The sequence below is a fragment of the Planococcus citri genome, chromosome 1, assembly GCF_950023065.1.
Source record: "Planococcus citri chromosome 1, ihPlaCitr1.1, whole genome shotgun sequence".
In the NCBI taxonomy this organism is placed as follows: Eukaryota; Metazoa; Arthropoda; class Insecta; order Hemiptera; family Pseudococcidae; genus Planococcus; species Planococcus citri.
This window is the reverse complement of record NC_088677.1, coordinates 15,506,441-15,528,954: the sequence shown is the minus strand read 5'-3', so window position 1 is coordinate 15,528,954 and position 22,514 is coordinate 15,506,441. Positions and strand designations below refer to the sequence as shown.

General features: G+C 33.0%; 5 protein-coding genes across 7 annotated transcripts; all 5 read left to right on the top strand.

Annotated features, from left to right (window-relative positions):
- The first annotated feature begins 280 nt into the window (after window positions 1-280).
- LOC135848213 (E3 ubiquitin-protein ligase TRAIP-like) lies at window positions 281-3,398 on the top strand. Of its 3 annotated transcripts, none has more exons than XM_065368066.1 (9): window positions 281-583; window positions 813-968; window positions 1,163-1,366; window positions 1,449-1,601; window positions 1,706-1,852; window positions 1,974-2,120; window positions 2,219-2,365; window positions 2,466-2,603; window positions 2,695-3,398. In XM_065368066.1, the coding sequence occupies exons 2-9, from the start codon at window positions 841-843 to the stop codon at window positions 2,780-2,782; spliced, it is 1,152 nt and encodes a 383-aa protein (XP_065224138.1). In that variant the 5' UTR covers window positions 281-583; window positions 813-840; the 3' UTR covers window positions 2,783-3,398. The 3 variants fall into 3 exon arrangements, with proteins under 3 accessions (XP_065224138.1, XP_065224129.1, XP_065224120.1); XM_065368057.1 differs by lacking the exon at window positions 281-583 and having other exon boundaries at window positions 590-968; window positions 2,695-2,791; window positions 2,951-3,398; XM_065368048.1 differs by lacking the exon at window positions 281-583 and having other exon boundaries at window positions 590-968.
- A 38-nt stretch (window positions 3,399-3,436) lies between these two features.
- On the top strand, window positions 3,437-7,245 carry LOC135848235 (centrosomal protein of 290 kDa-like). Its single transcript, XM_065368076.1, has 8 exons — window positions 3,437-5,030; window positions 5,174-5,335; window positions 5,520-5,838; window positions 5,961-6,107; window positions 6,213-6,350; window positions 6,445-6,573; window positions 6,662-6,748; window positions 6,858-7,245. The coding sequence occupies exons 3-8, from the start codon at window positions 5,792-5,794 to the stop codon at window positions 6,919-6,921; spliced, it is 612 nt and encodes a 203-aa protein (XP_065224148.1). The 5' UTR covers window positions 3,437-5,030; window positions 5,174-5,335; window positions 5,520-5,791; the 3' UTR covers window positions 6,922-7,245.
- Window positions 7,246-7,395: 150 nt separating this feature from the next.
- On the top strand, window positions 7,396-9,877 carry LOC135848205 (uncharacterized). The gene is made up of 6 exons (XM_065368037.1): window positions 7,396-8,044; window positions 8,230-8,394; window positions 8,589-8,828; window positions 8,986-9,123; window positions 9,222-9,347; window positions 9,495-9,877. Exons 2-6 carry the CDS (start codon window positions 8,387-8,389, stop codon window positions 9,571-9,573), a joined length of 591 nt encoding a protein of 196 aa, XP_065224109.1. The 5' UTR covers window positions 7,396-8,044; window positions 8,230-8,386; the 3' UTR covers window positions 9,574-9,877.
- Window positions 9,878-11,817: 1,940 nt separating this feature from the next.
- Window positions 11,818-15,301, top strand: LOC135848195 (E3 ubiquitin-protein ligase trul-1-like). The gene is made up of 7 exons (XM_065368027.1): window positions 11,818-11,966; window positions 12,228-12,392; window positions 12,571-12,855; window positions 12,965-13,081; window positions 13,189-13,386; window positions 14,515-14,610; window positions 14,715-15,301. Exons 2-7 carry the CDS (start codon window positions 12,262-12,264, stop codon window positions 14,755-14,757), a joined length of 870 nt encoding a protein of 289 aa, XP_065224099.1. The 5' UTR covers window positions 11,818-11,966; window positions 12,228-12,261; the 3' UTR covers window positions 14,758-15,301.
- A 392-nt stretch (window positions 15,302-15,693) lies between these two features.
- On the top strand, window positions 15,694-21,687 carry LOC135848189 (uncharacterized). Its single transcript, XM_065368017.1, has 15 exons — window positions 15,694-15,999; window positions 16,134-16,256; window positions 16,360-16,512; window positions 16,629-16,778; window positions 16,870-17,019; window positions 17,142-17,207; window positions 17,330-17,404; window positions 17,551-17,626; window positions 17,795-17,863; window positions 18,041-18,112; window positions 18,258-18,329; window positions 20,526-20,597; window positions 20,751-20,822; window positions 20,985-21,068; window positions 21,420-21,687. Exons 2-15 carry the CDS (start codon window positions 16,171-16,173, stop codon window positions 21,438-21,440), a joined length of 1,218 nt encoding a protein of 405 aa, XP_065224089.1. The 5' UTR covers window positions 15,694-15,999; window positions 16,134-16,170; the 3' UTR covers window positions 21,441-21,687.
- The last annotated feature ends 827 nt before the right edge of the window (window positions 21,688-22,514 follow it).

The window sequence follows — 22,514 nt, the reverse complement described above, 5'->3', positions numbered from 1 at the left end:
CCTCATCAAGTCACGATATATCATCATTTGTGTAAAAAATTTCACGCAATCTCGCAAAATTGGGAGAAAAATGCAACTATTAATTTATGATCTTATCTTACCACCCTATTTCGCAGTAAAAAATCCAAAGTTAGGTAATTTTCCTTCGATTCTCTCACGATACATCTTGACCTGCCTGAACGCAAAAAGTAGTGTTTTAGTCGAACAAACTCAGTTTGAATTGAATAAACTTCCAAGCATTATTACATGTGATGTGAGAGATGTTCGGCTATGCTGATTGTGTGATAAAAACCGGAATACCGAGTAGTCGATGAATCCGTTTAAATTTGTATCGTCAGCTGTCTATAATAATGTTATCATTTTCATCATTCAGAACCGATGAGTAATGTCTACAATGTTTACATTATAATCTTTCACGTTCGATGCGTCTCGTTCTACGTAATAGTTTCACATGTGCATAATAATTATTTAATTTGTTAATAGATTTTACTTATTAGTTGTTTGTTAATTTTTCATCCAATTTTATTGTTGATCTTCTTCGTTTCTCAATACTTGGGATAGTGCTGAAGATTTATTCTCAAGAGTAAGTACTACACGTATAGTTGCGCCTCTGTGAGTGAGGCCAAGAAAGAAATCGTATCTTTAAATTCCGACATCGTGAAATCGGTTCACCGATCCGCTTTACTGATGGATGTTCAAAAATAATTATCAAGTTTTGAAGAAACCAATATGATAAGAATGATGCTCAATGAGCCGGAATTCCATTTTGAACGTTTTGATTATACTTATCCGTGTAATTTGATTCATTATAGGAGTGTTGAATTGAATTGTCTTCCGAAAATGAATGTACTCATATCTTGCACTATTTGTCAAGAGGACTTATTTACTGGCGAGGATGACGAATCAATCAGCTCCACAAATTGCGGTCACGTCTACCACTCCCACTGTCTTCTCCAATGGATGGAAAGGTGATTATTAATTGCTTTATGTTAAGTGTGTTTACAAATCCGGATATTCAAGATTGAGCTAATCTTCTTTTTCTTTACCTATGTGTATGATCAAATATCGTGTCCTTTTTATGTATAATTACTTGATACGTTTTTCAAGAATCAATCAGAATACTTTATTGTCAAGTTCAGCTTTCATTTTATCTTATTTCCAGATCAAAAACATGCCCTTACTGCCGGACCGTTCTGGAGAATGATGGTGTATTCAAGTTGAATTTACTCCTTGAAAAAACACCTGCGGTTCCGAGTACAGTAAAATTTGAAGAGTTCGGGAATCGTGTGAAACTTTTATGTAAAAATGTCAAATCGGATTTAAAAAGAGCAGTGGAAAGACGTGTAACAAAATGTAACGAGTTGAGGTATAGTTATAATGAGCTAAATATTATACTTATTGAAGCATATATTGTTCATTTAATCGAGCTCATTAATACATTCCAACAGGATTAGCATAAACGAATTGGAAAAGTTCGTACTGCAGTACATTGGCGATACCGAATCTGATGTGAGCAAAGAATTGTCGGAAACTATTAACGAAATATTAAAAACCATGGAAAGTGTTTATGAACGTGCAGAATTGGCCAGTGAACGATTGAGGTCGATATACAATTAGTATACACCACTTAGCTCCAAGATATACCTACTAATTCACTAACAGAAAAATAAGGAACTCGGTCGGTTAATTTATAATTATTTGACAGGACTAAAAACAAGGAACTAGAGAATCGAGTGCAATGTCTCCTGCGCAGCGAATCCAGTTTGAAAAATGAAGTAGCCGCGAAAAATAAGAAATTGCAAAAAAAGAAAGAAGACATTGAAACGGCGAATTTGATGAACGAGAAATTGAAGTAGGTGTAATATGAAATAATTGGAAAATAAGAAATCAAATTTACTTCATTTACCTGTAGGTATAGGTACCCAGCTTACTATAACAACCAATGCTTTAAACAAAAATTGAATTTTTGTTAGGGAAAAAAATGAAGAATTGGAGAGTGGTATTAAAGAACACTTGGACACAACAGATTATTTGAACGACATGTTGGAGAGAGAAACTGATAGATGGGAGATGGCGAGGGAAGAATTGGCCGAAGCGAACTTGGCGAGTGAAAAATTGATGTAAGCTGTCGCTGTTGAATTTACATTCATTTACCTATATAGATACACATTTATAAGTAATCAATACTACTTTTTAAAAAACCTTTATTTTTTGTCAGGGAAAAGAATGAAGAATTGAAGCTTAGTATTGAACAACACTTGAAAGTTGAAGCTGATTTAAAAAAGAAGTTGAACACAGAAACTGCAGCATTAAAGAACGTGACGGAAAATCTTAGAAAAGCGAACTTGGCCAATAAAGAATTGAAGTAGGATGTCACTGTCGTAAACATGAATAAATACGAACACTAGTACCTACGTATATATATTATGCTGTATTTTACTTGAACCACCTTTTTTTAATTTCAGAGCAGAAAAACAGGAGTACGAAGTTGATAATTTGAAATCCAAGGATAAAATTGAAAAATTAGCTAAATATTTACGGGAGCAAAAAAAGAGTATTTCATTGGAATTGGAAAAAATTAGTGAAAATCGTGAAAAATTGGAGTATGATAATTGTTTTGACATTCGTCGTTTCAATTTTGCAACTTTTCAAAGCTAAATTTTTCCCTTCTGAATTTACTCTTTTCTTTTGCAGAAGAACAGTGCGACCAAAAAAAAAAGAAACCGAAAACCAAGCTACCTATACTCGTATAGAGGAGAAACGATGCAATGCTGGAAATTGAAGAATTGAAGTGAGATTGAAAAACTTTATATTATACGAATATAATATGGATCCGTGTTAGCCTTTGAATAATACGAGTGTTTGATATTTCGTTTTTAAATATTTTTTTCGGGTTCGATCGAACGATTTGGCAAATCTACTTACTGAATTGAAAAATAAACTTGAGTAGGTACTGAACTGAGTAATGGATGAATAGCGTTCTCTGTCAAAGAATTCGAGGAAAGGATTGAATTAATGGTATTTTTTAAAATTTACATTTAAATGTCTTTTCGTTTTCATTGAGTATACTTCAAGTTACTTTTTGATTTTATAAAATTTTACAACATGTGATACCTATCATCTTTTCAGTACCTTTCGTGAATTTTTGTAATCGTTGATTTTGTAGAACCAGAGAAATGCCTATCTTTGTTAATTTATATGTATTTGTAAGATGCACGCGAACATTAAAAATATTTTTTTAGTTCTGTATCCATGTTCTCGTACCTATTCAAATTGTGATTACCTATCTATTCTTTAGTGTAGCTATTATTATTTTCTATGATATATTTTTCAGAATTTACGAATTTATAATCATTAATATAGGCTATTTATTGTGTTGAAGATTACCTACTTCTAATTTTGCTGCTTTTATTTCTCTTGCATTTTACATCATAGTCGGAGCTTTACATTCGAAAGCCAACGAAACGTTTCACCGCTCAAAGGAAAAATTACAATAGAGCCACTGAAAAAATATAAGATGAACCATTTTTATCATACCCAGCTTCGTGAGCGAATTCCTAGGTATTCCAATGCATAAAAAATGATTACATGAGAATAACAGGCTTACGTAAGGTACAGAGAGCGAAGAGGGCTTACAAGAGGGTAAAATTTCAGACTTTTAATTATAGGTACCATTACTTATCTTATTAATTGTTCATATGAATTATTTATTCTCGTCAGTTTTCAGCGGAAAATTAATTTGCATAGAAGTCTCACAACTTCGCAAAATTGAAAAAAAATCCAGCTCATTCATGATTTAGCATCCTATTTCGCAATAGAGAATCTCAACTCTGGTTTCCTTCGATTCATTCGCGATACATCACCTGCTTATCGCAAAACCGGATATTGATAATTTTTACAATTTGTTCTGCGATTATGTACTCAAAACGTTTTTCTCTTCATATGTCATTTTTATTAATATGTTTCTCGAAGAAAAAAGTCTGACCTTTTCGATGACGTAACGCGCATTTCCCTATCTTGTTTGGTTGAAAAGTTACAGGAGTTTGAATTATGAAAAACTACAGCAGAACAAAATTCGGATTTTTTTTCCAAACGAGCGTAAGTTTCTCTTTTAATTCAAAAGGCCGCAAACATACGTAGTTGTGATCAGCATAAGTTGCCTACTCATCCAGTGATAGGAGGTAGGTCACCTACGAAACACCGACTGTAATTACATCTTGTTCAAAACCAATCCCAATCACACAATTGTCAGATTTTTCTGGAACTTCCAACTGCTCCAACACGATTTTCAAATTCTCCGGAAAGCTGTGAAAATTAATTTGGACAGCTAAAACTTGAGTTGATGACGTATCCTTGATTTTCTTTTCACAAGTTTATTCGCATTTGGGCTTAGCTTTGCAGTTTTGTTAGATATGTATCTAGGTAAAATTTTTCGGATGGAAATTCAAACATTCAAAACTTTTCTGGAGGTTTCAGAACTCCTCAAAACAGTTCGAAACTGCTTCTAATTGATTCGGTAGCTCAAAAATGGAGTATATAAGTACGAACGTTCAGCCTCCGCTTTTTCTTGACCACTTTCGTATGTTCTTAATTTTTCAATATCGGTCACTTTTGGGCAAAACATTACAATTTTCAAAAGAATTCAATATTTTTCGGAAATATGTATTTAGTTTTTGATTTTTTTTTAGGATAAACTAAAACGTGAAAATCGGAATACTGACTTTTGGGCCACTCTGTAGTCTGTACCTATAGCAGATAGCACGTTAAAACATGTGCCATGTGCTTCTTTTATGTTATCATTTCATCATTCAAAACCGATGAGTCATTTATGTACATCTGTTTATCTACTTCTAGTCCAAATCTAGTCTTTCACCATTCACGGTCGATGCACCTAAAGCTCTTTAGATGCACCTAGTTTTGATAGTGCACATTTGCCTTATATTTAATTTGTTTCTTAATTTTTCATTCAATTGTTGATCTTTGTTTCTCAATAGTCACTACTAGGGAGTACTGGATATTTATTCTCAAAAGTAAGTGCTAGGTACGTACTTATAAAAAATAATTGGTAAGTTTTGAAGAAACCAATGTGATAAGAATGATGATAATTTGTGCAAGAGCCGGAATTTTATTTTGAACGTTTTGCTCATCTGTGTATTATTTTGATTCATTGCAGAAGTGTTGATTGTGAAACGTTGAATTGCCTTCCGAAAATGATGAGTGTTTCCTGCACTATTTGCCAAGACGACTTATTTACCGGCGAGGATGACAAATCAGTCAGTTCTACAATTTGCGGTCACGTCTACCACTCCCACTGTCTTTTCCAATGGATGGAAAGGTGATTGTTTCAAGATGTATTGATATATGTTTTCACAAATTCGGATATTCGAATTTAGCTCTCCTTTTTCTTTAGTATGATCAAAATCGTATCCTTTTTGTGTATTTTGCGATTACTTATTACGTACGTTTTGTAAGAATCAGAATACCTGGTCAAGTTTGGCTTTTACTTTATCTGATTGCAGATCAGAAACATGCCCTCACTGCCGGACTGATCTGGAAGACGATGACGTATTCAAGTTGAATTTACTAATTGAAAAAGCATCTGCGGTCCCGAGAATGGAAACATTTGAACTTGATGTGATAAGATATCGTGTGGAATATTTACGTATCGAAACGGATTTATGTATAGCAGTGGAAAAAAACCAAGAAACTCGAGGATCAAGTGCAATGTCTTCTGCGCAGTGAATCCAATTTGAAAAATGAATTGGCTGCGAAAAATAAGAAATTGCTAAAAATGAGAAAAGACTTTAAAACGGTGAATTCAATGAACGAGAAATTGAAGTAAGCTAGAGGTGTAATATATGAAATAAAATCGAATTTTACTTCATTTACCTAGGTATATAGGTACCTCAGGTACCAAGTAATCGATATTCTTTTTTAAAAACTTGCATTTTTACTGTCAGGAAAGAAAATTATGAATTGGAGAATAGTATTGAAAAACACTTAGACGTTGAAGATGATTTAAAAGACAAGTTGGACGAAGAAACTGTAATATTGGAGAATACGAAGGAAGATTTGGACGAGGCGAACTTAGCTAATAAGAAATTGAAGTAAGATGTCGTTATTCAATTTACATTCATTTACCTACCTATAAGATACTCTCCTCATTTATAGGTAATTAATACCTTTTGAAAAAACCTTCATTTCTTTGTCAGGAAAAAGAATATAGAATTGGAGCGTAGTATTGAACAACACTTGAAAGTTGAAGCTGATTTAAAAAAGAAGTTGGACACGATAACTAAAGCATTTAATGACATGGAATTTCTCGGCCAAACGGAGTTGTTTATATTGAGGTAGGATGTCACTGTCATAAACATAGATAAATACGAAGACTACCTAGTACTTTATTTTTTGCACTTTACTTAAACTACATTTTTTAAATTTTAGAGCCGAAAAACAGAAGTACGAAGTTGATACTTTGAAATCCAAGGATACGATTGAAAAATTGAGGGCTGAAGTCTTACATGAGCAACGAAAGAATCATTCATTATTGAAAAAATTGAGTGATCAATCGAAGTATGATATATTTGGCGTTCGTAGTTTCAATTTTGCAACTTTTCAAAGCTAAACTTTCATCTTCTTAATTTACTTTTTTCTTTTGCAGAAGTAGTATTGTCAGACAAAATGAGAAGCTAAAAACCAAACTGAAAAAGAAAAACGATGTAATTAAGGTGGAAATCGAAGAATTGAAGTGAGACTGAAAAACTTTATATTACACGAGACAATATGATACATATGTTAGCCTTTTTGAGTGATACCTAATACGAGTGTTTGATTTTTCGTTTTCTATTGTTTTTCAGGATTCGACAGAAGAATTTGAAAAAATTACTTACTAAACTGAAAAATAAACAGAGTAGGTGCTGACTGAGTAATGAATGAATAGCGTATAACGTCAAAGAATTCGAGGAAAGGATCGAGATGGCATTTTTTGATTTACGTTTAGATTTCTTTTTTGTTTTTATTGAGTACTTCAAGTTACTAGGTATAAGAAAGGTGCGCGTTTCTATTTTTTTTTTTTTTAAATGATTCTTTAAAATTATGCAACATGTGATACCATCTTTTCAGTACAGTGTCATGAAGTTTTGTAATCGTTGATTTTGTGGAACCAAAGAAATACCAAAACTTATGTTAATTTATTTGTACCTACCCTTACGGAAAAAAAATAGTACTTTCTGAGTAGTAGTTTTTTAACGGAGTCCGTTAAAAAACTACTACTCAGAAAGTACTATTTTTTTTCCGTAAGGGTATTTCTAAGACACACTTGAACATTAAATATTTTTTTGGTTCTTTTATCTATTAAGTATCATATTAAGTACATACTATTGACGTTGACGCTTGAATTTCAAATTGTGATTATCTTTTCTTTAGGGTAGCTATTATTATTTTCTATGATGTATTTTCCATAATTTACGAATTTGTTATCGTTGATTTAAAGGCTACTTGTTGTGTTGAAAATTACTTCTTATATATTTTGCTGTTAGATACCTTTTATTTCAATCAGTTTTCAGCGGAAAATTAATTTGCATAGAATTCCTCACGAAGTCACAATATCATCATTCGTGTAAAAAATTTCACGCAACCTCGGAAAAATGCAACTCATTCAGTCATTCAGGATTTAGTTAAAATTCCAACTTGATTTTCCATCGATTCTTTCACGATACGTCTTACCCTCTGCCTACACGCAAAAGAGCGTCAGCTGGCCATAATGTTATCATTATCATCATTCAGAACCGGTGAGTAATACAATAGGTTCGTTTTATTTGCTGCAACTTCCTGCAATTTTTCACAATCTGGCAGGATTTTGTAGAAAAGAACAAACTTGACGTTTACATCATCTTTCACGTTCGTTGCGTCTCGTTGTACCTTTGCGTTATATTTAAGTACCCAATTTGTTAATTGATTAATTGTTTGTTAATTTTTCATCTAATTGTTGATCTTTGTATCTCAATACTTGAGAGTACCTATACTGAAGATTTATTCTCAAAAAGTAAGTGCTACATTGTACGTTCTTATTGTTGTCTCTTTCTTTGAGTAAGGCGGAGGAAGATTTGTCTCAGAATGGTTAAGCTGATGTTCAAAGAAACCAATATGATAAGAATGATTATAATACGAGAGCTGGAGTCTTATATTTTGAACGTTTTGATTATCATTGTGTAATTTGATTCATTAAAGGAGTGTTGATTGGGAAACGTTGAATTGCCTTACGAAAATGAATGTTTCCTGCACTTGCTCTATTTGCCATGATGACTTATTCACCGGCGAGGATGACGAATCAATTAGTTCCACAAGTTGCGGTCACGTCTACCACTCACACTGTATTCTCCAATAGATGGAAAGGTGATTGCTTTACTTACGTTATTGTGTTTTTACAAATTGATCGGATGTTCGAGTTTATCTCTCCTTTTTCTTTATGCATGATCAAAATCATGTTCTTATATCTAATATTTATGACTTATTACGTTTTTAAGAATCAAAATAAGTAAGTAGGTACCTTTATTGTCAAGTTTGACTTTCATTCTATCTTATTGCAGATCAAAAACATGCCCTCAGTGCCGAACTAATCTGGAGAATAACGTTTTCAAGTTGAATTTATCTATTGGAAAAGCATCTGCGGTCCCGAGTATGGAAAAATTTGAGGAGTTGAAGAATCGTGTGAGACATCTTACGAAAGTCGAATCAGATTTAAAGACACAATTGGCCGCAAAAACTAGAAATTATGAATTACTTTTTCAAAAAAATAGAAGTGTACACTCACAATGTGGAGAATTAAGGTAAAATGAGCTACTTATGTAATTTATATGCATATTGTATACTTAGGTATATACTTACCTACTGGGGCGTTTGAGTAAAATCTTGAATTGAAATATCGTGTAGGTACAGTAGTAACAAAAAGTACTTATAACGGATAATTTGTAACTATTTTGACAGGACTAAAAACAAGATACTTGAGGATAAAATGCAATCGCTCCTGCGCAGTGAATCCAGGTTGAAAGATTTATTAGTCGCGAAAAATACGGAATTGCAAGAAATGGAAAAAGGCTTCAAAGCGGCGAATTTGAAATTGAAGTAGGCGTAATATGAATCAAATAAGAAATAAAATTTACTTCATCTACCTAGGTACCTCACTATATTAATGTTTGTTAAAACATTTGAATTTTTGTCAGGAATAGAAATAAAGAATTGGAGGACGTCGAACATTATTTAACAGACAGGTTGGGCAGAATCATTATTAATTTGAAGAAGCCGAGGGAAAGTATACACAGAACGAGGTTGGACTGTGAAAACTTAAAGTAAGATATTCATTTACCTACCTGTAGATGCCTCATTTATAAAAAATTCATAGAAGTACAGGAGTGTAATATGTGTGGATGGTGGATCCATGTCAGCCTATAAGTAATACGAGTGTTTGATATTTCGTTTTTCTATGTTTTTTTTAGAGAGTTAACTGTGAACTGTTGGAGTTATCGGCTTCCTGAACTATACATGATACATGGAGAACTATACATGAGAAATTGATGAATAGTCTACCGCGTTGAAGAATTCAAGACAGACATTAAGTCTTTATTTGATGGTTTTTTTATTTTTTATTTACGTTTTTGGATTCCTTTTCGTTTTCATTTGAGTACTTCAAGTTACTCAAAAGTAATCGTTGATTTTGTAGAACTAGAGGAATTGTTCATTTATATGTTTTTGTTTTTGTAAGATGCACTCAAACATTTAAAATGTTTTTTATTTTTTCATCTGTAATAAGCATTACGTGGCATTGCTATTGATTTTGACGCATGTATTCAAATTGTAATTATACCTATTCGTTAGCGTAGCTATTATTATTTTTTGATATTTTTCCCACTCATAAAGGAAAAATTACAACAAGAGGTACTGAAAAATATAATGAAAGTGATCCAGACGAAGCATTTTTACATGATAAGACCTACCTTGGTGGGCAAATTCCTCTAATGCATTAAAAATGTTCAGATAATGGATACTCAGTGACGGGGGGGGGGGGGGTGAAGAGGGCTTACAGGAGATATAGTAAGATTTCAGACTTTTGATTACCGATCTTATTAATTGTTAGATGAATTATTTATTCTCGCCAATCAAATCAGTATGTGTTATTTTCCTTTTTTATTCTACATTAGGTAAATATTAAAACTTGATTTTTTAAATGATTTCTTTAAAAATTATTGTGGGTTCACTTCACTTATTGAACTCACTAAAAGTATGTATGTAGCTGAAGCTCAAGGAATTTTCTAGCACATTAATTTTACACCTTGTTCAATTGAATCTCTGAGCTAAAACATCTCAAAAATGTCGTCATTTTCTTAAAAATGAGACGACATGTTCAAATTGAAATATTTTTGGTAAATTTTATAAAATCAAATCATGGGTCAAATAGGTATATGTATGAAAAAAAAAACAAAATTTCATAAAATTGATCTCGGAAGCTGAAATTTGTTATGTACTTTATTTTCGACCCCCTGAATCGACTGAAAAAGGTTTCGAACCGTTTTGAGCAGTTTTAGTCTCCGGAAAATTTCTGTAAAATGTTATCTAACATGGGAATCTTTTGAGGTGTCCGCCTTCGATTTGAACATGATTGCAATTTCTTGAAACAGCAAGGTCATGAAACACCCATAATCAGAATTTCAGCTAGCTAAATTGATTTTTCGATTTTCGGTGAATTTTTGTAAATTAAAAATTGTCTATTTTTGGTGATTTATGTTTTTTTTTTTTTTTTTTTAATTAGTCCAGAAGCTGATTGTAGGCTATTTGGAATTTTTCAATCTGTCCAGAATGTGTGGAAATTAGCTTGGACTGCTAAAAATCAAGTTATGACCTACTTATCCTCGTCTTACTCAACAAATCCATCAACATTCAAGTAAATTCTCAAGCAGACATCTCGATGGTATTTCTTTGACCAGAATAATTATTTAGTTAGATAAAAAATCTAAAAAATCAATAAAATTTTATGTTCGCACGACAATTCTTGAAATTTGCACGAATAATGGCTACATAGCTCATAGCTGGTTTTTCATAAGTGACCTACCCCCTTCCACTGAGTAAATAGTCAACTTATGCTGAGCACAACGATGTATGTTTGTCAACCTTTTGAATTGAAGGGGAAAGGAAAAGAAAACTTATATGCTCGTTGAATTTTTTTTCTTTTCGATGTGGGTTGGAAAACTTAATTTTGTGTAAGTCGAGAACCAAGATAGGTAGAAACTTGCACTTTGCGCCACAGAATAGCAAATTTTGTCTAGAATATCCCATATGGAAGATCATCGCTGTAGTTGATCAGAGAGGCCCATAAAAAACAAAATATTTGCAAAAACACGTTTAAAAATCGACGACTTTTACAATTTTTTATCTGCAATTACCTACTCAAAAAGTTTTTCACTTCGCATGTCATTTTTATTAATGTTCCTCCGTTCCTCGAAGAAAATAGTCTGACCTTTACTCAGTTTGCGAATTTTCCAAACAGTTCATTTCAAAAATTTGCAAACTGATCGAGTTTCATAAAAATTGATCTGGAGGCGAAAAGAAAAGCGTCCTACGAAAAAATTACACCGAGGAAAATCGTAGATTCGTAGAGAATTATATGTACTGACCTACTGACTTTTGGGCCACTCTGTACCTATGGCAGGTAGCACGTTAAAACATGTGCTTCTTTTATGTTATCATTTTTATCATTCAAAACCGATGAGTCATACGTAGGTATGTTTACATCTAGTGCATCTAGTCCAATTCTACTAATCACCGTTCACGTTCGATGCACCCAGTTGTGATAGTTGCACATGTGCCTAATATTTAATTTGTTTTTTAATTTTTCATCCAATTGTTGATCTTTGTTTCTCAATAGTCACTAATACATACTAGGGAGTACTGAAGATTATTATTTATTCTCAAAAGTAAGTGCTACGTATACCTAGTTGTCTGTTGAGTAAAGCGGATGAGGAAGAGGAAATATCGTATCTTCAAACTTCGACTTCATGAATTTGTCTCATAGAACATAGAATGGTTAATTAGGTTCACTGATCCGCTTTGCTGGTGTTTAAAAATCATTGATAAGTTTTGAAGAAACCAATGTAATAAGAATGATGATCATTAATGCAAGAGCCGGAATTTTATTTTGAACGTTTTGGTTAATATCTGTATTTGATTCATTACAGGAGTGTTGATTTTGCGAAACAGAGTCTTCCGAAAATGAATGAAGTTGAACCCTGCTCGATTTGCCACGAAGACTTATGTACCCGCGGCGACGATGGCGAATTAGTTAGTTTCACAACTTGCGGTCACGTCTACCATTCTCACTGTCTTGACCAATGGATGGAAAGGTGTGATTGCTGTTATGATGTGTTTGTATGGTTTTGCAAATTCGTATTCGGATATTCGAGTTTAGCTCTCCTTTTTCTGTTAATTGTGCCTTTTTTTATGTATTTTACGATCTACTTATTACGTTTTTAATAATCAGAATACCTTGTCAAGTTTGGCTTTCATTTTATCTGATTGCAGATCAGAAACATGTCCTCAGTGCCGGACTGATCTGGATCAGTTTGATGTATTCGACTTTGAGTTTATTGGAACACCGAATTGGGAAATGATTGAGGAGATGAAGATTGAGGCGAAACTGCGGGATTATTCAGATTTAAAAACAGCTATCAAGAAACTTGAAGATCAAGTGAAATCTCTCCTGAGCAGTGAATCCAGTTTGAAAGATGAATTAGCCGCAAAAAATAAGAAATTGCAAGAAATGGAAAAAAACGTAAAAATGGCGAATTCAATGAACAAGAAATTGAAGTAGGTGTGATATGAAATAAAATAAAATTTAACTTAATTTACCTAGGTATAATCACTGTATTAGGTAAGTAATCAATATTCGTTTTAAAAAACTTGCATTTTTCGTCAGGAAAGAAAATAAAAAATTATATGATTTAAAAGACAAGTTGAACGAAGAAACTGCTGAAGTATTTAAGAAGACGAAGGAAGATTTGGACAAGGCGGGCTTGGCTAATGAGAAATTGAAGTAAGACACGTTGTTATTCAATTCACATTTTCATTTACTCACCTAGATATACCCTCCTCATTTATAAGTAATTAATACCTTTTAAAACCCCTTTATTTCTTTGTCAGGAAAAAGAATATAGAATTGGAGCGTAGTATTGAACAACACTTGAAAGTTGAAGCTGATTTTAAAAAGAAGTTGGACACAGAAAGACAGAAGTACGAAGTTGATACTTTGAAATCCAAGGATACGATTGACAAATTGAAAGCTAAATTACTACGGGAGCAACGCAAGAATTCATTGAAACAATTGAGTGATAAATCGAAGTATGATCCAATTATTTTGGCGTTCGTCGTACCCCAGGAAAAAAAGTTTTATAAACTTGTATAGAATTCTATAAAAATTGCATAAACTTGTGTAGAGTTCTATAAAAATTGCATAAAATTTTATAGAATTTCATCAAAATTGAAATAGCTTTTTATAAAGGTGTATCAAATATGATACAATTGTATGCAGTTTTATACATTCCTATACATTTTCATAAAAAGAAAAATAATTGCTTTGATAAAATTGCATAAAATTTTATAGAATTTCATCAAAATTGAATTAGCTTTTTATAAAGGTGTATCAAATGCATATAATTGTATACAGTTTTATACATTCATATAGATTTTGATAAAAAGAAGAGTAATTGCTTTGATAAAATTGGATAAAATTTTTTCAGTAGAATGGATATTTTCCATTAATTGTATAAACGTTTATAAAATTGTTTAAAACTGTATACATTTGTATAGAATTTGATTCAGCTGTATAAAATTTGATAAAAGTGATCAAATATGGTGTTAGTTTTTAAATTTTTTTTTTTATCAAAATTTATGTAATTTTATCAAATAGACAATATTGTATACATTTTTATATAAGTTTATCAAAAATGATACAATTGTATCAAATGAAATGGTATAGTTAGTACTCTTAGATAAAGTACTGCATCATTCTCTATATATTGATTTTCTTGGTCTCTTCTAAATATTCCACTCAAAGTGTCATGTGTAGTGAAGTGAGGAGCGTGGGACTTAATTTTTGATAAAAAGTGGATGCTTTGGAAGCCCACAATTCACAAAATGGTATTATTCATCAAATGATCTTGCATTAATTCATGAATAATTTTGAATCAATGTTAAAATTTGTCTTCATAGCAACCAAATATAAAATTTTATAAAAAATACCCAATTATTTTTTATACAAAATTTGTCTCTATCAAACTGTATACAACTGCATACAACTGCATAAAATTTTATACAGTTGTATACAGTTTGATAGAGACAAATTTTGTATAGAAAATAAGTGGGTATTTTTTATAAAATTCTATAAAACTTTTTTTCCCGGGACGTTTCAATTTTGTAACTTTTCAAAGCTGAACTTTCATCTTCTTAATTTACTTTTTTCTATTGCAGAAGAAGTATTGCGAGACGAAATGAGAAACTAAAAACCAAACTACATACAAAGAAAAATAAACGATGTAATTCTAGTGGAAATTGGAAAATTGAAGTGTGAGACTGAAAAACTTTATATTACACGAGGCAATATGGATCCATGTTAGCCTTTGTGAGTAACACGAGTAAGTATTTGATTTTTCGTTTTTTATTGTTTTTAGGATTCGACAGAACAATTTGAAAGAATTACTTACCAAGAACTGAAAAATAAACAGAGTAGGTGCTGACTATGAGTAATGAATGAATAGCGTATACCTAACGTCAAAGAATTCGAGGAAAGGATCGAGGTGGTATTTTTTAATTTACATTTAGGTTTATTTTTTGTTTTCATTGAGTAGGTAGCTAGGTGCTACGTAGCTAATCGTTTATTTTGTAGAACCAAAGAAATAACAATCTTGAATCTACGCTATACTTGTGTAAATATTTCAATATTTTTTAAGTTCTTTATCTATTATCATTACTATTGACTTTGACGCTTGTATTCAAATTGTGATTACTAATTTTTTAGGGTAGCCATTATTTTTTTTCGATGATGTAATTTTCATAATTTACGAATTTATAATCATTAATATAGGCTACTTGTTGTGTTGGAAATCACGACTTATTTTGCTGTTTTTCTTTCTCTTGCGTTTTACTATAATGCTTTACGTTCAAAGGCAATCAGCACGCTTCACCGCTTGAAGGAAAAATTACAATTAGAGTCTCTGTAAAAAATAGGTACAGTGAAAGTGACTCAGACGAAGCATTTTTATCCAATCTAGCTTCGTGAGCAAATTCCGAAGTATTCCATTATTACATCAAACATGTTTAGATAATAATGATAGGCTAACGATAAGTTACAGACATTTTTATTAGCTAGGTACCTATACCTTGCCTACGAGTAGCTTATTAACTGTTCACATGAATTGTTCATTCTCGTCAGTTTTCAGCGGAAAATTAATTTGTATAAAATTCCTCACAATATCATCATTCGTGTAAAAAAATTGTACACAACCTCGCAAAATTGGGAAAAAAGTGCATCTCATTCGTGATTTACCTACCATCCTATTTCGCAGTAAAAAATCCCAAATTGATTTTTCTTCGATTCTTTTACGATACGTCTTAACCTGCCTACACACAAAAGTGGATTTTAATCCAACAAACGCAGAGTGAATTGAATAAACTTGTTTGCTTGGTGATTACATGTGAGAGATATTCACTGTTCAGTTTTGCTGATTGTGTGATTGAAAGCTGAATAGTACGGTCGATGTATCTGTTTAAATTTAAGTATATCGTCAGCTGTCTAGTTTCGAAGTGATCGCCGATGCCTTATTTTTGATTGAAGCGAATATTCAAGTGACGCGAATTTGGTAACAAAATAGAGTGGTTAATTGGTTCGTTGATTTGCTTTAAATTACTGGTATTTAAAAGTACCTATAAGAGTGCATTGAATCTATCTTCAAATAGGTAAATAATCAATAAGTAAATTTTGAAGAAACCATAATGTGTGATAAATGATGATTTTTATTTAATAACTACCTACGAACTGGAATTTTATTTTGAAAGTTTTGATCATCTAATTTGATAATTTATTGTATTAGGAGTGTTGTTCGAGAAACGTTGAATTATTGTGCAAAAATGAATGCATCGTGCACCATTTGTCAAGAAAATGAATGTCGTGGGCATGTTTATTACCACCACTCTAGTTTCCAATCGATGGAAAGGTAATTGCTTACATATTTTCACAAATTCGGGATTCGGAATTCGGATACCTACTCGAGTTCAGTTAACGTGTCGACTTATTCATTTTCTGTATTACCTTTGTAGGAATCCGAATACCTACCAAGAATTGGAGAATCGCCTGCAACATCTTACGAACGTCGAATTGAATTTGAAAAAAGAATTGGCTTCAAAAAATATAACTTTGCAAGAACTCCAACAAAGGAGTACGAGTATGCAATCAAAATTTGAAGAAATGAGGTAAATTGAGTTAATGTGTTTTTCTTATCAGAGTAATTATTCTTTATGTACCTACAACAAATTCTGCTTATTTGAACCATTATTATTATTGACTGAAATCTTCAATTTCAATTCAGGAGCAAAACGGTTGAATTGGAAGATCATGTAAAAGAGCTTAAAATAATCGAATCTAATCTCATGTCAGAATGGCACTTTATCAAAAAACAGTGCAGCGATAAGACGGTAAACAATGATGATATTGTTGAAGAAAAAAACGAAGAATTGGAGTAATAAGATCACCTACCTACTTGTGTTTTATTAGAAATACGTTTCTACATATTATAAGCCTAATGTAAGTAACTTCAATTATTTCAACAGGTCGAGCAAAACGGTTGAATTGGAAGATCATGTAGAAAGGCTTCAAAATATCGAATCTAATCTCATGTCAGAGTTACACGTTATCGAAAAACAGTACAATAAAGTAGAAAACAGTCGTGATATTGTTCAACAAGAAAACGAAAAACTGAAGTAAGATAACTCTGTTTTAGAAAGATGTTATTATATATGTAGGCTTAATGTAATTTGAACACATCAATATGACCCCATTTCATTCGTGTATTTTTTCCCCCAACGTGTATATGTACCTACAGGCAGGAGAATGAAACTTTGAAGCAACAGATTACTCGATTAACAACTGATTTGGCAAGTACAAAAAAGTAAGATGAATGTACCTATTTTAGAAAATACAATTTGTACGTATGTATTTAGATACCTACTCAACCAATAAGCATGGTCGTCCCTCTAGTCTGATTTCGTCTATTCTTTTTTTTGGTTTCAGGACTTCTGAGCAGGAGAACGAAACGTTGAAGCAAGAGATTACTCGATTGACAACCGATTTGGCAAATGCAAAAAAGTAAGAAGAATGTATTTTATAAAATAACTAAATAAGTATTACCTACTCGTACCAATTTGTACGTACATCTAAATATTTAGATAGTTAACCAATAAGCATGGGCCTCCCATCGCTGTTATCCCATTTGGTTTTTTTTTTTATCCTAGAACTTCGGAGCAGGAGAATGAATACGTTGAATCAAGAGGTTACTCGATTGACGACCTATTACGCAAATACCAAAAAGTAAGATGAACGTATTTTACAAAAATATTACTCGTATCTATGTATACCTTCGAGTAAATGTAATTTCTACGTACCTATTTAGACAGGTACTTGACTAATAATAAGAATGGACGTCTCTCTGGTCTCATTTCATCTGACTTTCTTTTCTTTTTCTTTTTTTGGTTCCAGGGCTTATGGCCAGAAGAACGAAACGTTGAAGCAAGAGATTACTCGACTGACAACCAATTTGGCAGAAAAGTAAGAAGAATGTATATTAGAAAATATTACTATCGTACCTACATATGTAAACCTAAATGCAATTTCTACGTATTCTACGTATTTAGATACTTAACTAATAATGATATAGGCCTACCTCCCTCCTCTGGTCTCATTTCATCTGACATCTGACTTTTTTTTTTTTTTTTTTGGTTCCAGGGTTTCTGGCCAGGAGAACGAAACCTTGAAGTAAAAGATTACTCCCCGATGAACTACCAATTTGGCAATAAAGTAAGAATAATCTGTATTTTAGAAAATACCTATTACTCGTACCTATGTAAACCTAAATGCAATTTCTACGTATTTAGATACTTAATCAACAAGAATAGACTTCCCTCTGGTCTCATTTCATCTGACTTTTTTTTTTTGGTTCCAGGGCTTCTGGACAGGAGAACGAAACGTTGAAGCAAAAGATTACCCCCCGATGAACTACCAATTTGGCAAAAGAGTAAGAATAATGTGTATTTTTTATTTTTTAGAAAATATTACTCGTACCCAGGGCTTGTTTTTGTGGGGAGATGCAGGGGGACGCCGTCCCCCCAAAGAAAAGTTCAAAACTATCGAAAAATTGCCATAAAAACTAAAAAATGAACGAATTAGAAAAAAATGAAAAAATGAATAAATTTTGGTAACTTTTTAAAAAAATGTTGAATTATTGGAAAAGTACTTAAAGTGCGAAAACGAGATCAGAATTACAATGAAAATTCGTAAATATAAAATTTAGCATTCAAGTTTGTACCTCAGTACTTATCTTGCACGTTGGGGAGCCCGCGGCTCAAGAATTATTGCAACCTCCCCCCCCCCCGTCGATTCTCTGGGACAACTTTTTTCTCAAAGGGGGAGTCCTGAGCAACATTTCTAGCCCTTGTACTAAAGAAAAAGTGGCCCTGCTTACAAAATGGCGGCCATTTTGATTGACAGATCAGCCGAAATCGCAAATTTTGCGTTCCAACATAGGCCTTGCACAAAATTTTTTAAACCTTACACAGGTAGATCGAAAGATCAGGCAAACATTTTTCACTTGTCAAAATTCAGGGTGTCTACCAGGTCGCTATAGCGTTAAAAGTCGCGAAAAGTCGCGATTTTGAAAATAGGGCGCTAAAATCGCGAAAAGGTCGCGATTTTCGCCAAAAATACCAAAAAGTCGCTATAAATTGTCCAAACTTCAAATTTTAAAAACTTTTCTTATTTTTAGTTAATGGCGATTTGGACATTTTTTTTTTTTGGGGGGGGGGGAGGTACTTGACATAGTGTAGGTGGCCCGCATCGTTATAAGTGGTCATTCTGTTAAGGACCACTTAAAGGGATGCTTATTTTAGCTACCCCTTATACCGATAGGTATTGGAAACGTGTAGGTATCTTTTAAATATTAAGAAATTTACACCCCGAGATAGGAAAACAAGGCGATTAATTAACGATATTTATTAGTAAGAATGCTCGCTTAGTGACAGATAGCGGCATTTCTTTGATAATTAGCGCTTTAAGCCTTTTACACACCCATTTTTGACCATTCTACCTCGGGGGAGGGACCAAGAATTACCCTGTTTCTTACATATATACTGAGATTCAATAAGTTCAGTATGAGAAAAACTAATTTCAATACGCTACGAAGTACTGCAGGTAAATTTCAAGTCAGTTTGGAGCCTCCAGCGATTTTTTAAAAATTCCTGAGCCTCCAGCACATTTTTTAAACTTTAAATTTTTACAAAATTTCATCAAATGAAAATTGAAAGCTGAATTTTTACTCTACACTCCAATTTTAACACTCTCTGAAGACAACTTCAGGTGGGTTCAAGTCGTTATGGAGCCTCCAGCGAATTTTTGAAAATTACTGGAGGCTCCAGCAGATTTTTTAAACTTTAAATTTTTACAAAATTTCATCAATGGAGATGGAAAGCTGAAATTTATTTCGCAGAATAATTTCAATGCGATATGAAGTCGACTACATGGTGGTTTCAAATGGTTTTGAAGCTTCCAGCTACTTTTTGGAAATTTAAATTTTCCAAAAAACGCCATACGACCTTTCAAAAAGTCGCTGGAGGCTACAAAACGACTTGAAATCCACCAGCAGTCGACTTCGTAGCGTATTGAAATTAGTTTACAGAATGAATTTCGACTTTCCATCTCCGTTTGATGAAATTTTGGGGAAATTTCAAGTTTCAAAAATTTGCTGGTGGCTCCAGTAATTTTCGAAAAATCGCCGGAGGCTCCAAAATGACTTGAAATCCCCCTGCAGGTGACTTCGTAGCGTATTGAAATTAGTTTGCAGAATAATTTTCAGCTTTCCAACTCCATTTTGATGAAATTTTGTGGAAATTTCGAGTTTCAAAAAAATCTACCAGAGGCTCCAGTAATTTTCAAAAAGTCGCTCGAGGCTCCAAAATGACTTGAACCCACCTGAAGTCGTATTCAGAAGGTGTTAACCAGCTTTCCATCTCCATTGGATGGGGGAGGGGGGTGGTATGAAAATTAGGGGCTTGCAACTTCAATTAAGCGTCCCCCTCAGAAAAGAAATGCAAAAAAAGGCCTGCTCGTACCTATGTAAACTTAAATCCAATTCCTACGTATTTAGATACTTAATCATCAATAAGAATAGACCTCCCTCTGGTCTCATTTCATCTGTCTTTTTTTTTTGTTGTTCCAGGGCTTCTGGCCAGGAGAACGAAACGTTGAAGCAAGAGATTATCCCCCGATGAACTACCAATTTGGCAATAAAGTAAGAATTATGTGTATTTTGGAAAATATTACTCGTACCTATGTAAACCTAAATGCAATTTCTACGTACCTATTTAGATAGGTACTTAATCAATAAGAATAGACCTCCCTCTGGTCTCATTTCATCTGACTTTTTTTTTTTTTTTGGTTCCAGAGCTTATGGACAGGAGAACGAAACGTTGAAGCAAAAGATTACTGCCCGATGAACTATCCATTTAACAAAAAAGTAAGATGAATGTATTTTAAATTTTAGAAAATATTACTCGTATACCTATGTAGACCTGAATGTAATTTAGACGTATTTAGATGCTGAACCAATGTGCACGGGTCTCCCTCTACTCTGATTTCATGTTTTGTTTTTTTTGTTTTTTTTTTTTTTTGGTTCTAGAGCATCTGGACAGGAGAACAAAACGTTGAAGCGAGAGGTTACTCGTGGATTAATAACCGATTTGACACATACCTACCAAAAAAAGTAAGATGAATGTATTTTAGAAAATATTACTCGTACTATGTAGATCTAAATGCAACTTGTATTGTACAGGGTGGCCAGAAATATCGGGTACCCCTAAGAAAGTTTTTCATTAAAAATATAGGTTGGCAACGTGAAATAGATGCATATGATTGGTGGAATGTTATCTCTCCAGTCCAACAACCAATCATGTGTTATCATTATTATCATTCACTGTGACCAACCGAAGTATTTAGTTAGAAAACTTTTTTAGGGGTACCCGATATTTCTGGCCACCCTGTACGTGTTTAGATACCTATTTGATGAGCCTCGCTCTGGTCCCATTTTATTTTATTTTATTTTAATTTTTTTCAGAACTTGTGGGGAAATAAATGAAACGTTGAAGCAAGAGAATAGACAGTTCCCAATGATTATTAGGATATAATTTGTCGGTGAAGTATTTTAAAATTAAAATGTAGGCACATATCTCAACTATTTTGTACCTGTTTGTTCAATATTTTGATTTTTAATTGACGCAATTACCTATTTTTCAAGTGCTCTATTTTCCAATTTTTTTTGTGATTAATGTGTTTTTTAAAATAATTTTATACGAATATTCGTCATTAATAAAACGTATAATGTACATTGTATACTTATATCTGTATCGAGTTGAAAATATTTCTCTTTTTTTGCTGTCTTCTCGCTACTCTTGCACAACAATAATTAAGGAGCTGCAAATCAAAACGCCGTAAGTCCATTTTGTAAAATTTTCAGAAATGAGGAAAAACTGTGGGGGGGGGGGTGTCAAAGGGGGTCAAATGTGGTATCAGAGGAAAGAGGAAGTCAGCATGACCTCAAAACATGAAAGTGCCCAAATTTTTGAGAACCGGGGGGAACGTGGGAAGGGGGAGAAAAATTTATACTGCGTTTTGATCTGAAAAAAGACAGTTACTTATAGTCCGGCATATGACGATAGGAGTAATTGCACCCCCCCCCCCCCCGCCGATCCTTCGGGACAATTTTTTTCTTAAAGGGGACATCCTAAGGAACATTTTAAAGTAAACTTGCCAAAAAAAAGTTGGCCTTACTTACAAAATAGCGGCCATTTTGATTGACAGGTCAGCCGAAATCACAGATTTCGCGTTTTAACATAGGACTTGCACGAACTTTTTCAAACTTTACAAAAGTTGATCGAAAGATCATGCTAAAATTTATCACCTGTCAAAATTTCAAGTGCTAAAGTGCATTTTTCGATTTTTGGTGAATTTTTGAAAATCGAATTTAGGCCAAAAATGGGGGAAAAAATTAAAATTTTACCAAATTGACCAAGAAAGCTGAAATTTGGGATATACCCTATTTTCGACATGCCAAATCGATTGGAAACGGTTTCAACTCGTTTTGAGCAGTTCTGGAGCCTCCAGCAGATTTTTGAAACTCGAAATTCCTACAAAATTCCATCAAATTGGAGTT